General features: G+C 37.8%; 1 protein-coding gene across 1 annotated transcript in view; it reads right to left on the bottom strand.

The window, feature by feature from the left end:
- apolpp (retinoid- and fatty-acid binding glycoprotein apolipophorin) overlaps window positions 1–14,200 on the bottom strand; it is a 117,726-nt gene extending 103,526 nt beyond the window's left edge. Inside the window, exons 1-2 of the mRNA XM_083138159.1 lie at window positions 14,122–14,200; window positions 2,903–2,956 (exon numbers count right to left, since the gene is read on the bottom strand). Coding sequence (XP_082994285.1) covers window positions 2,903–2,956; window positions 14,122–14,179 — 112 coding nt within the window. The 5' untranslated portion in view covers window positions 14,180–14,200. The remainder of the gene's footprint in view (window positions 1–2,902; window positions 2,957–14,121) is intronic.
- Window positions 14,201–15,317: the final 1,117 nt, after the last annotated feature.

Genomic DNA, 15,317 nt, shown 5'->3' on the forward strand with positions numbered 1-15,317 from the left:
GAAAAGTTCGCTACTGTTTCCATAACTTATGGAAAGTGAATTCAAGTTGGTGGTCCATGGGACCATGCGTTAGAATCTGGCACCACGCCAGTCATGGTTTAATTATACCTTGTACGAAAACTGCGCTCCTAAAGTTCATTAATTCACAAACAACACATATCATAAAGTTAGGCTATAATCTAGCTTAGAACAGATGAAAAGTTGACTTTAATAATCATTGATTCCTTTGTTCTCTTCTTCCTAGTGGATGACTTCTCTTTCTTGGATCTAGTTCATTTCTTCTGTAGACAATTTCCCCTTTTAAATACTTATTTCGGCCATTCAAATGTTTGTTATCCCTTTCTGTGTCAATCTTCCTGCCTTGTGTGTCTATTTTCTCATGTATGGTGCCAATTATCTTTTATCTGTCTACTTTTCCTTTAGTGCTTAATTTGTTTTTCTATTGACTATTCTCCCTTCTCTTTTGCTCATTTCAGTAGTATTAATTTTTCATTTACAAAGCCCATTTAGTATCTACTTTTTGCTTTGAAGTGGCGGTACTGTTTTGTAGGTTACTTTTCCCTTTTTTACAATACATTTTAAACTCAAAATGCCTATACTTTCTTCAGTACTGCCATTTTTAACATTTGGTGATCATTTTTTTTCTTTCTATGCGCATTTTTTTACTACTTTATTTCTCTTGACTTGTCGTGCAGACTGGTCTGTGTACTTCTTCGCAGCAAAGCTTTTTAAATAGGAGTGTTCATACGTGGCGACTGCTGTTGCGCGACCGCGAGAGACAGTTTTTCAGTCGTCCACTAGCGCACCCGGTCGCAGAGTCTGGCAGTCGCTGAAACTCGACCTGTGGCATTGTCGTAAATGAGCAAGTTCACACGCGGTGACTGCAGTTTCGCTATTTCTCTGCTCAGTGAATTACGAAAGAGGTGGTTGTTTCAGACAGTTTCCCGTAAAGGAAACAGCTGTTGGCAATATGTCTCCGCGACAAGTCACCTCGTGTGAACGCAGCCTTACTGTATATTTTCTTTCACAAATGGATTTCCACAACAGAAAAAAGCGTGGTGTGATAATCCAATGATATGTCATATCATATTTTCTATTTGGAGCCAACAAAAATGCCCACACACACGAAAATAGTAAGCTGACCTTTGACCACCAAGTGCAAAGAACTTGCGTATTATCAGTGTTTTCCCAGCGTATTGGAGGAATCAGGGATAAAAGTAGAATCTCCGGCTGATGTTTGCATTTTGGCACCATGTCGCTTGATAAGGCCTCTCGCCCCATTTTGTTTTCTTGGTCAATGTCAAAGGGAAAGGTCTTGGGATTATCTACAGGGCCAAGAGCAAGGTTAAATCTCTGGTCCTTGGAGAAAGTTTAGTGATCTGACCACGGATGTGACGGAGTTTTTTTTTCTTTTAGTTGCTCGCCCACTACAAAATTGTAAGTGCCAGAAAATGAAAAAAATCTAAACGTAAAAAAGAGACTGAAATCCATTTAATGGCATGGTTATAATTTTTAATATTTTTATGCTTATTTTTTATGTCTTTTAGCTACCTTCCTAGGTTAATAAGCATATTAGGATGAATTATAAATTGATGAAACTCATGAAAGAACAAGTACACTGAAAAATCCATGCATTACTCTGAATTCGAACCTAGCAGTCATGTCACCTGGTTTACCATCAATATTTTTTTCAAATATGTAGATATTGCCAGAAAATTTGAGGCAGTCAGATATCTGTTTTCTTTTTGTTTTTGTTTTTTTTGCTTTGTTTTACTTGTATGCACGCATTGATGTTTTATTTCTATTATATCTAATTAATATGTAATAAATATATTTAATGTGTATATACAAAAAAGCATTGTTGCAGTAAACCAGATAACATTTTGAGAATGCACCTGGTACCTCACGTTTTGTACACCACCAAACTCCACCAGTGAGTTTTGAGCTGATGAAAGCCATAAAGACACAAACATTTAGAAGAGTGGGGGAGTGGACTGTCAAGTCAGGGGTTACCTAAAAATTATCAGAAGTTGCAAAACAAAATCATTGATTCATTGATTTGGCATATTTTACTTCATTTTTCTGCCACTTTTGCCTTATTGCGAAGACGATGATGAGGATGAATATGGCATATGGCATAATTCAAGAAGAGACATTCACAAAGAACACCCGTTTCCAAGGTAGGATTCGAATACAGGACCCCTAGCATGCAATATTAACCACTCCATCATGCACATTGGCACAAGTAATTGCATTTTTTTTCTAAAACTGAGGAAGCGCATGGGGTGCCTGCTGCCTGATCCCAGTATCAACCTACCCTTCAAAAGGTAATAAACTATTGATTTCCTCAAATTTTGATGTCATTTTCTATCCATCTTTGTACGGACAGCAAGTTAGATCATACATTACTGTGAACCTCTGAACAAATCTGGTTGTGCCACCCATGCAGTAACAAAGGCAAATTCTGCCAAATTTCATGCTCTTGAGAAAAGGTATTGATGAAAAAAGAAGAGACAGTGTTGAAATACAAGCAGCAAGAACCAAAGAATATTTAGAAAATGCACCATGAGAGCTTGATTAGCATGTCTTTTAAGACAATTTCATTTCGAATAAGTAATTATAGTAATACTACCATGATCAGAAATCAGAAGACTAAATTTCAAAAAATCTTTCTCTTCTTTGCAAACTTCAAGGAGAAAATATAAAATTTGCAGTATTCGTGATTAGGAGGTCTCAATTAGTGAGTAGGCGAAATTTCATAGCAATTGAAGAGTGGTCCGGTATTGTAAACTCGTTCCTTATTTTGTGACAGATTAAATGCAGACGTAATTAGAAGGTCAACATTATAAATAAGGATTGTGTAAATGAACTATACATTCAAAGTCAAGCTGGGAATACTTACTGTGTTTACATCCTACTCGACATTGTTTTGCTGCTTCGTGGTGGTGGTGGTGGCCTGTAAAATAAGAAAAAAATATTTGTAGTTCATTTTGCATTCAGTGTAATCTTATAAAATTCAATTCAAATAAATGTACTCAAAATGAATTTGAATAAATATCAAACTCTAAAAAATAACAAAACGTGTTCATTCCTGTTAAGAAGATTTGACACAATCTTCTAATCTTACATACTTTTAAGCAGTAGAGACGATTGGGTTCCAAAACTGGAGGGGAAAGGATAGTTTACTTTCCCTTGGTACATAAGGTTTAGCATAGTGCACGGGCAAAATGTGCCAAAAAGTGGGGGGCAGCTGCCATCCACGCCCGAATCGTCACCACTGCTTTTAAGTGCCGTAATTGTTGTAGATGGTCTAGCAGTTCCATTAAAAATCTGTTTTGCAAATGCACACCATGTAAGGTGTGTATAAATACGGTTTTTCACCTACAATATGTAACCCTTTCTAAATACAATACATTTTCCAGTTATTCCCTTCACTATTCCCATATAAATTAGGAACATCTAAATTTCCAAATAAGTTATCCCACTGGGTTCTCTAAAATACAACACTGACTGCAGGTAATACATAGAGGCAGGAGCTAACGTTAGGTTTTAGGTTAAAACAGCAATAATGATTCATGAAATAGAAAAGTGTGACACCCGCTATGAATTCACCCCAACCCCCCTTTTCCCCCCACGTTCCCCTAATTTATACTCCTTTTTACAGCAGAAAATTAATAATAAATGTTATGCACGCGTTCCTCTACAATAAAACTTTCTTTGCATATTAATAACAAAGTTTAAAAATTCTGCATTATTTATTTTCTGTTCTATTTGGTAATTTACAATGCCATACTTTGAAGCACAGATTAGGTTTTACAGTTTATCCAGTGCAATTATTAAAACATAATGTGAGGGAACAGCATACGCTGAACATTGCCCGCTAAATAAAGATATTATTATTATTTTATTATTGTACAGAGAGTTTTGTATATTATAAATTAGAATACAAGATAGTATTTCTAATCCAATAACATTGTGCAGAAATGGTGCTTTTACTTTAAATATACCTATAAGAACACTGAGACGAAATGCTATATTATGACATATATTTTTAAACAATTCCAAGAATATAAAATTTCATAATAACCTCATCAGAACACAGACTTTTGCCAATCACGATTAGCAAAACGTCCCTGTACAGTGTGATGCACAAGTATTGTGCTCGAGAAATTGCCCATAACTATTTTATTTAATTTTACTCTTGCATCCTACGTAGTTTTATAGAATGAGTTTTTACAAATGCTGGTGCAGAGGTTTCCCGCAGTTTGTTTGGCGTATTGTTTCAATTATTGAGCACTCATTTGGTAAAACAAGAAAATAAACATGCTGATGGACAACTTGCTTTATAATACCCTAGATCCAAAAGTCTCTCTTATCGCACTACGCGAGGACAACCTAGCGTTGTGACGTCAGACGAGAAATATATATATATATATATATATATATATATATATATATATATATATATATATATATATATATATATATATATATATATATATGTGTGTGTGTGTGTGTGTGTGTGTGTGTGTTGTTAAATGTTAGGTTAGGTCTGTTAGGTTGGGTTCTTTTAGCATACATACACTTTAAATGTGTTATTTATGCTACGAGAACTAAACCTAACTAGTCTAGACTAACAATGAAAACGTTCCCTGTTGACGTCAGAACGCAAGGTTGTCCACGCATTGTGCTATAAGGAAGATCATAATCATGTACGGACAACGAAGTTAGTAAAAAGGTGTATTTTATACAGCGTATATTGATACATTTGTAGGTTTGGTATATCTTCTGCAAATATGCTGTATAAAGAAACAAACTGCCGGAGTACTAAGTGAGGTGAGTATACAGCCTAAACAAATTGTTCATTAGGTTTTCGTTCTTCTTTATTCTGCATCCTGTATTGTTTTGAGAAATGCAATTATGTTGATGCGAAGCAGACGTACACTGCTTATTGACATTTTTATTTCAATTCATGATCAGTAGCGGCGATTGGTTGCCAAAACTATAGGGGCAAAGACAGTACTGTCTCTTGGTAGACAATATCAGTAGCGTACTCAGGATTTCATCAAGGGTTGGGGGTTATTTCTAAAACTTTCTCCAAATTCACATTACCATAGTTTTATTATCCTTTAATTGATTAATAATACTCATAATTAATGAATTAATAATATTTATAATTAATTAATTAATTTAATTACTACTAATAATACCACTACTACTATTAAGTAGTAGAGATCTACACTAAATATACGTATATATAAAAGTAATAGAACGAAATGACTTTCTAGTCATTCTATTTTTAACAAATTCTAGGTGCATTTTTTCTTTCTTTGCTACGAAATAATTGTCTAGTCAACGAGGTGAGACACTTTACGTGTGAAGAAAATCCATAAAAACATTATAATATATTTTTAAAAAATTAAATAATCAAAGTATGGAACTCATCCAAAGAGTCGCGGTGGTCTAGTCGATAGGACGTCTGACAACCACGCGTGAGATCCGGCTTCGATTCCCGGAATTGGTTGGAATTTTTCCTGGGGGCTCCAGGGCTCACCCAGCCTCATATCAATGGGTACCTGTGAGCAACCCTGGGAGTTAAAAGCTGCCGGAGTGTGGTGCTGATCATATTACCTCCAAAATGGCCGAGATCGAGAATGTGTGGGGCCCCACCCATACATGTGCCTTCATGGCACGGTTCTATATGCAGGAGAAAATTTTGACCCAGGATGATGATGAGGTGCGATGTAGAATACATGTTGCTAAATTCCACTGAGTGATTCTATTCTTGAGTTCAAAAGTAAGTTCAAATCATTTCAACACATTTTTCACTTCTAGGTAATTCACAATGCACTTCTTCAACATTATTTAGTGATGTGGATGTAAATGCAGCATCACTTGAGAGTTCACAAGGGGATGCGAAATCAATATAATATCACAATAACGTCGACACACAGAGACGAAGCAACGAATTTTCACAAATCTCGAGAGAGTCACAGCAGGAATTTTTGCAAAAAAAATTGCAAAATTTAACTTTGCGGTCGCTTAGATTGTTTTGACATATCGACGGATCCCAAACGACACTGCAGAGATTTATGAGAAACGCGCCAATACCGCCCTCAAAATCAACCATGCACATGCACGATAATTCACATCTGGATTTTCTTGCTGTTCTTACCAACAAAATATTTTACAATAGTTCAGCTTATTGTCGTTCGAATTCAGAAAGTCTATGGGTGGACTGGTGTCTGTGTATTCTTGTCTGCATTAGCCGCTTACAACGAACCAAGAATTTTCTTCAGTTAATTCTGATTGTTCACAGAAAAAAAATACATGTTCATTGAACATTGTTGCAGCTGAGGTACAAAACAACTTTTTTCATCTCTTAAATCATAGTTGCCCTCATATTTTATTTTCAACAATTCTAGTTTATTTTCAAGTCAAGGCATTCACTCTTATAACGACGCGTGTGTTTGGAATGTTGTGCTTTTCTCTGTGTTCCCCCCTTTCGTACGCCACTGGACAAGAAGCAAAAAGTATGTATGCAACTGCCCTTCTACCCCCCCCCCCCCCAATCGCCTCCATTGTTCATGATCATCACATTGCACTGACGTACACAGGCTTTTTTTCCGGAGGAGGCTGGAATTGTAAATACGGATAGTACATAGCTACGTTTAGGGGGTGGGGATAGAGCACAAAATATTTCGAAATGTCGTTTTTAATCTTCGTTTCAAAAATTGTGCAGACAAAAATGGTAATCTGGGCTCATTTACCACTTTGGGTTTTCCCAAGTTCTTTATTGTTTTCATATGAAAATTCTGACTTTCATCAGACCCCTCTGCGAACGCGTGTCACATTGTGGAAAACAGACTGAATATAAGTGGTGATGAACAATTCGCTTACTATTTATTTTGCCGTTGTCTAAAGGATGACAAAGGAAGAGTCATAAAGAACATCCATGCCCAGGCCAAAGTTTGAGCCCCTGTCGTCGTTGCGCGCTACGCTAACCACTCCGACACGGAGATAGGCAACTTACGCATAAGAATCTAAAAGCGCAGGGTTTCACAGCAGAGGTCTTTGCCTGACCTTGACCTCCATGTTGTCTGTCGATTGTCTGATTTGTTTTTTTGACTCTGAATTGAATTTCTGTGATAGTGTACAATAAGTGTAAGCTGGTTTCAGACGTCGAGGAGCAAAGTTTATCACTCCATTTGCAACTTGTTGCCCAACGGTTACGTAACTTGGTGTAAGAGAGGGCAAGCGGATCTCACGAGTTCTCCCCCCCCTCCATAAGTAACCTCTGAGGCTTCAGTTATGGGATAATACATAAAAAAAAATGGCAGATTAGGAGACGGGTCATCCAACTCATGAGAGTTCACTGAGGGTGAGCACTTTGTGCAAGATGTTAAGTGAAAAATGCTGATCTAAGGTTGTTTGCGTACGTCTTGCGCAAAATCTGTATACGATATGAACAGGATTTCCTCTTTCTTTTGATAATGAAATGTCGATTAATGAATGCTCGATATTTCTGGAGCAGCGTGCCAAGTCGACGATATCGCTAACAGCGTCTACTACGAATTTAAGACGGTAGAATGTTGTAAAAAAGGTTAGGTAGCGAATGAACCATCTTCCGTTTTGTTGAACAGATTTTTCAGTCATAATCATCAGCGGAGGGGAATTAACATAGGGAATGTTAGAGAACGGGGATGACCTCGGGATTAGACAAGGCTTGACATATCCCTGTCTCGTTGTGTTGTCTCAGTTCAAAACCACCCGTCTCGTTCTCGTATCAGACTTACCTCGAGTCTCGAAATATATTGTGTAAACAACATAATAACAATGTATTACCCCCCCCCCCCATAAAAGGGTTGCTATACGTCCAGGAATAGCATAATTTGTCCCGGGTCGGAAGGCAGAAATAAATAAAACTACACTTTCATGAAGACATTTCTATGCATTTAAATGCATGGGTGTATTTTTAAAAAATGCTAATTTTACAAAACAATTGTAAATTGAGCCGCTCTCAGTAATGCAAGAGTTATGACGTTACAAGGATGTGCTGCAGAGATCTTTGACTTCAATACAATTACCGACAACAATTAGTAATAATGCTACTCTTATTTCTTCCTGTTTGTAGTGCTGAATTTTAGTTAACCTGCTCTTCTTCCATTGTATAATTTTCGTTATTTATTAATTACATTCCTATGCATTGATCTGTTATGTAAGACACAAGATAGTTTTATGATTTTTTAGCAATTTTTGATTTTTTGTGATTTTCGTTGTAAAATCGTGTCTCCTAAATTTAGGTTACAAGGCGGTGTTTCAATTTTGAAAATAGTTTCAGAATGTATTACCATCTTGGGAATCTAAAGCAGTTTCAGCGTACGTCCATAATAATTATGGGGTGCACAAATAATACTATGTAGGGCCCAGGCTCACCTCCCCCCCCCCCTTCACACCCATCAGACTTTCGGTCAGCGGCGTCCCACACACTTGAACAGCGTATAGATATCATTAACGTAAACAACTTTTGCTAATGACGTTCTTTCGTTTGACTCTACGAAAGCCAGGATTATGTCCTGAATACATATGGAACCACGAAATCCAAATTCATAATTGCTATGAATGGATTGACTTCTATGTAAGTGCTATAAACAAAATATATGATTTGCCTGTAAATAATCATCCAGATATCCTCTTGGTATGTGTGAATAGATCACACTGCAAATTAATTTTTGTTTCAATTATAGTTTGTCAAAGTCTCGAACGAAGTCTCGGTACCAGAGATGTAGTAGATACGCTGATTTGTTTATGGAGCCAAATTGGATATACATACATACATATACAGAGTGTCCCAATAAAATGTATAATGTATAAAATGTCCCGTTAATGTGGCGTTACCCCCACACCCCTTATACGCCTTCATGGCGTGGTGCTAAGCACAGGGGAACACTTTACCTTTACCTTTTCTTATATAAAATGTCCCTTTTTGGTCCAGGCACTGCTAGAAACAAGAAGCAATGGAATCGCGAATTCCTTCATTATTTCGTTCGGTATTTATGTGCATTCTCTTTCATTAGCGCCTGTAATTCGTTGACTCTTGCCTGTTTTGTACCGTAAACCTGATCCTTTATGTGTACCTATAGAAAAAGTCAAGTGGTGTGAGATCTTGGTGAACGCGGATCGTATTCTTCTGTACCCATTCGTACGTACAATCCATTTCTTCTGCACATTTTACCAAGTACAACTCGCAAAACTGCGCTTTCCGGTCGGGATCATCTACATACAGAGCATAGACCTTTCTTGGGATGCCACTACTTCAAAATGCAATGGACACTTGATTCTGAACTTACTTTTAACGTGTGTGTACATTTTTTTAGAACACCCTGTATAGTGAAACCGTTTGTGATCTACAACGTAGGTTTTTTTAAAAAATATTTTTTAGAAATAATTTAGAGGCTTTTTATAATATTAAAGTAAAACTTCCTGTAAAATCTGGAAGGGCCAGAGCCCCCGCCCCCTTAACAACTCCCCTGACTATCCCCATCTAGTATCACCCTCAGTTTCGAAAGTTGCTCTGGACATTCAGCGCTATTTGTCTCCAAATGCGTAGCTATTGGTGATTTTTTATAGTTTCATCAACAAATTGAGCTCCTGGGAAATTCCATACTATCGGGCCAGCATTATTAATTAATTTAGAGGAAAACTTTTTCCGCTGGACACTATCCTGGTAATTTTTTAAAGGAAGAACAAATATCTCATTGTTATTTGGTGTAATTTGGCGCATACAGACTGGAATTTACAGTTGCTAACTGCAGACACGTAGCCAGGGGTGGGGATGAGGCCCCCAAATCCTACAAATATCTTGATTGATTGATTGATTGAATTCTTGTTTTAAGTCCACTTTATGCACAGAAAGGCTAATCGTGAATGAACCTACAGTTTAAAGTGGAATCCGAAGCACTATGTGCCTCCACCGAAAAATATCTAATTTAAATAGTGTATACTGGCAATTAATGTTACCTCCTTAGAAGGATTAAATGTCTTGCATAATAAGTTGTAATATACTGAGAAATTCATCTTCAGGGCTTCTGACACCCCCCCACTCCGCCTTTAGATGACGACTGCTAAATACTGGCTACAGTTAACTGGTTAACGCTGTGCCCTCTAATGTGAGTTGTCCTGGATTCGATTCCAAAATTTCGATGTTGACCAAAGACAATAGAGAGGTTAAGACAGCGCAATTCACTCGGCTAGCACTGTACACAAGTTTCTAGTAGTTTAGCAGCAACTCAACAGATGTCTCTACCTTAGGCAACTTTTCCTACAAGATGAAATAAATACCTAATACCTTGGTTGTAAGAAAGATGAAATAAAAATACTCTAGGCTTCTGAAAATTAAAACGTAATTCCTAAAAAAATTCTAAACAAACAATTCCTACAAAACGTGGGAAACTTCTTTTCACGAGTTCGAATTGCGAAAGAGCAGGTGGGTCATTCCATGTAAATTGGCCTGGGGCTTGGGGATTCTTCATCCTTGCAGATAGACAATCGAAAATGCATTTGTGACTTTGTGTCTGCCAGGGTACATACCCTCAAGGGATACAATTTGTTGAATCCATGATTACTACCAGTCATTTTAATGCCGCCTAAGGGGCGTAGTCACAGGGCGGAAATGAGCAGAGGTGGTGCCCTCACCCTCATGGCTCGCCTTCACCCTCACAAACCCTTGCCCTTACAGGAAATGATTGGGATCCAGCCTATCGTGAAATGGTCTCAGCAGATGAAAAATTAAGACCCCTCCCCCCACACGCACGCATAGGAAAAAACAAGAGAAGACGTAGAAAGGTGAAGATACAAAATTAAATGGGTAGAAATAAATAGCGAGAGAATAATACAGAGAAAAAGAGAAAGAAAGGATATATAAAGAGGTAGATAAACAGAGAAGTGGGGAAAAAGAAAAAAATATAGGGAGGACAAGTAAAAGTGGTAGGGAAATAGGAAGAAAAACATATAGACTATGGGCCAGCCAAGAATTCGGTATAATTTGTGAATAAGTACTTAACCGTTGCTCAAATCGAAAAACCTAAGATAACCTTAAATATAGAACACATCTTAAGTTTTAATTTGAAAGAATGATAGCTGAAATCGGACTATCGGTTGCAGAGATATAGCAATTTTTTCAAAAGTCAACATCCGCCGTCTTGGATTGGCAGCCATTTCTATTAGCTATCACTTTGAAATGGCAATTATATTTTTTTGGTATCCTTACACACTCATATAACTATGACATAAAGGAAAATTAGTACCCCCAAATTATACCGAAATATTGATTTTGGCCATTTGGCCTATAGACTAATAATTAAAGAAACAGATGCCGAAAGATAGGGAGAAAAATAAAGCCACGGCCACCGAAACAGAGGCAACTATAAGATATTTCGTCACCCTTAGTACACGCCAACGAAAGTCGCTGGTGACGTCAGTATCTCCCCTGTAGCCTATATTCAGGAGTAAAATGTTAAAATGTTAAACCCCGATGGCGTAGTGGTAATGTCGCCGCCTTGTAATCAAGGGGTTCCGGGTTCGGTATCCGGTGGAGGCACATAGTGGTTCACGTCCCACTTTAAACTGTAGGTTCAGTCCCGATTAGCCTATCTGTGCACGAAGTGGACTTAAAACAAAACTCAAACTCAGTGTTAAAGATTCTGGTAGCGAATTACAATTAATAAGTTAGCAATTACCCTAACTCTAATACTAAGCTTCACCTGCTTATTAGACCAACTTCAAATATTAAGTCATTTGGTATCAATTTACAATTGACATTCAGGAACAAAATTAGACAATAACTATGCTATTTTGTTATACGAATGGAAATTATAAAGCACGAAATTGCAAATATTGGGGAAACATTTAGTGAATCCATAAATTGCATTGGCTGTTGCTCCCAAAGACAAACTAATTCCAGAATTCAATTGTGTTATAACCTTATATTATTTATCACACACACACACAAACACATTCAATACATAGCTCAAACTTGCTACCTAGTAGGACTAGAAGTTTTGAGTAATACAACAACTTACTAGGCTTGTGTAAAATAACTAGGCTACTTAGAAATTGAAATTTTTCGTCGAAATTTTGTCTAAGCTTCTTTTCCACCTTATACTTAGATAGGTTAACCGAACTGAAACTATAGGTTAATGTGGGATTCTAATTACTGTGCAATATGCCCCCACTGGGGATAGAATCCGGGATTCCTTTATTCCAAGGCGACAGAATTACAACTACGTCATCAGTGAGACTAACATTTTTCGTAGTCCAATAACTGTTTGATCTGTTACTATCTGTTATTGAAAATTTTAGTGAATCTAATACGTCCAAATCCCTATGTGACTTTATTAGAGTCGAATTACTTTCGGAACATCTCCAGCTGACTACGCGAGTCTGTCTAGCGAGCCTAGTGGGCGTGTAGACCCTGAGCAGGGGCCCCAGCGATAGGTTCTGGGTTGAGATGACGTAAGTGGCTCGCTTCGTTGATTGGCTGCTTCGACAGTTGTGACTCGTTCCGAAGCTTCAAATGCATAACAGCCAAAGATGTTATGGAAACAATCTCCCTCTACCTAGATATGGAAAGGTTTCGGGATCCAATAACCCACAACTGGAAATTTAATGGATTGCATTAACTGAGCTAACTGCTACTGGAAATTCTACGCGAGTTCTGTTGCCATCTAATATTAGAAATTTCACAGAATCTAATGAGTAATAGCAGTGGTTAATACATCGCGCTACGACATCAGGGGGTCACGGGTTTGAATCCCGGTTTGGGCATGGGTATTCCTTGTGGTTGTCCCTTCATCAGTTTCATCTCATCATCACTCATTCTCATCTTCGCGATTAGCCAAATGTGGCAGAAAGGCGAAGTCAAATAAATCAAAGCAATCAATCTAATGAGTAATACCTAAATATGGAAAGTGTTTAGAATAAAATAACAGAGTGATCATAGCTGCTACGTACTATTGCAAATATATCAGTAACTGCGAATGTATACAGAATTCGGATTGGAAACTTTTTATAATCTAGTAACTTTTTTAATTAATATCTATCCACAGCTGCGGCTGATGGCTCTGAATTATGTGAAGGGCTAGTACACTATCAGTTACAATCAATTACAATTATCAATAGTTACACATACTAGAAACACTATTATCTAATAAGTGTGCGTAACTATTGATCTATTTTTTTCTATTACCCCATTTTCTTACTACTAGCATTTCACCTAATTCAGAGCCGCCGCTAACCATAACATGAAATATAAGTGGGGCCTGTTTAAGATTAGAAATTTTACACAATCTAATAATGGGAAGTTTTCACAACATTGTGGCCTGCTGCTAGGTTCAACTACAAGCATGTAACTGTGTAAACTTTCTTTTCTAGAAATGAACTTAAAGTAATTCAGTAACTTGTGACTCAGAGCTACAGTCAGAAAGAAACCGCCGTTGTATTTCAAGTGTAAATTGGTCTACTCTAGGTTAAAATGGATGATAGTAATGGATGAGGTAAAAGAGACGAAATACGCATTACAATAAAACATTCATATCTTATCTTGTGGATGAATGATTTATTGTAGTGCGTGTTTCCTTTGTTCTACAACCCAGTAGTTCCATCTACGTTAACCTACAGTAGACCAATTTACACTTGAGAAAGATTTACAAGGACTTATCGCACAACTTATACCCTATTCTAAAGAACAGACGTACATCACTTTGAAATGTATTCCTAGTCCCTATTACCTTATTAGCTAAACTTTGATAAGAATTATCATTTTCCTGATTTTTACCATTGCCTTGCTTGTCTGCCAAAAACAATTATAATATTTGGACTTTCAACATATGCTCTAATGATTCGATAACAACGGCAATTTCTTCTGACTGTACGAACTACTGCAGCTTTCTTTTACAGAATCCATGACACCGACAGCCACTGGCAAACTTTGCGGTACACAAGAACCACTTTTTGTTCCCCCGACACAGGGAATCCCTTCGCATCTTCTTGCGATGAACACGCACACATACGAACGCACTGCGTATATTCCGTAGGCACATAGCACGCACTTATAGGACTTACCAGCATATGTCGTCGAGAATAGCAAAATCGGGACCAGCAAGCAGAGCCAGGTCGCCATGGTGTCCGGCTAGAGCGAGCCGAGGGCTGCAGGACGTTTATATAGAGTGACGCTGGCCAATCCCGATGCACGGTCCAAAGGGTCATCTTCGAGGCAACAGCTGCCAAGAAGACGGGAGGAGATTTCTACGAATCTAAGGCGGATATTTTGTCCTGGCATTTTACGTACCGGAAGGCTATTACTATTGCTATTAAGTTCTTTTTACCCAGTAAGTTGGATAAGGAGTTAAACGACTGCAGAGTTCATCGAATCATGCAGATTGGCCCATTTTTTTTTTCCATTAAGAATCTCTGTTACTTCCCAGTCTTAGGGTACTGACCACTGAAACTAAATATTTCCATATATCCCAGTAAAGGAAGAACGAAAATTAAGGAAAATCTGAATATTGGAAGCATGTTAAGGCATGCATGATAACATGTGTATTTTCACAAAAAAGTATAAACCTTTTCATGAGGATTCAAATGGTGCCCAATTCCTTTGGTGACATACGAATTGGTATTTGTTACTAATCGTCGCTTTTATTTGGGTAATCGCGACGATGAGGATGAGTGATGATTTAATGGAGTTGATGAAGGGAGACTCACAAAGAACACCCATGTCCACACTGGCGTACACAGAGGGAGGGGGCTGATGGGGCTACAGCCCGATCGAAATTTTGAGGAAATCAAAATATTCAAATGGAAGTAGTAAATAACTCGGGGGGGGGGGGGAGACCAAAGTAGTACATGGCCACCGATTATATTTTTGTCTTTGAACAACTTTTAAAGAACGGTTGAAAATGGTACTTGAGAAATATTTTTTTGTGTATTCTCCCCCTCACTTCAGAACGAAGCTGTGTAAAATCCACCCCCTCCGAAAAAAAAAGTCCTGCGCTGTATACCCTCGACTACAGCCATGGCTACAAAACTACACTGTTGCTCGCGAATTACGTGACGAGATATTTCTCACCGCAAGAACCCGACCGACGAAACCTCCTGCCTCCTTTCCGCCCCTCTTACAACGCTACAGTACTGCAGCTCGCTCCGTAGTACAGTGGAATGCACAAGAATTGCTTGGTAAATTATCCATGATCATATGCATCCTAAGTGTTTTTCGGAATAGATTTTCACGTACAGAAGCTTGTTTGACGTTTTACTTC

Source organism: Lepisma saccharinum, chromosome 16, assembly GCF_977018435.1.
Source record: "Lepisma saccharinum chromosome 16, izLepSacc3.1, whole genome shotgun sequence".
NCBI classification, from domain to species: domain Eukaryota; kingdom Metazoa; phylum Arthropoda; class Insecta; order Zygentoma; family Lepismatidae; genus Lepisma; species Lepisma saccharinum.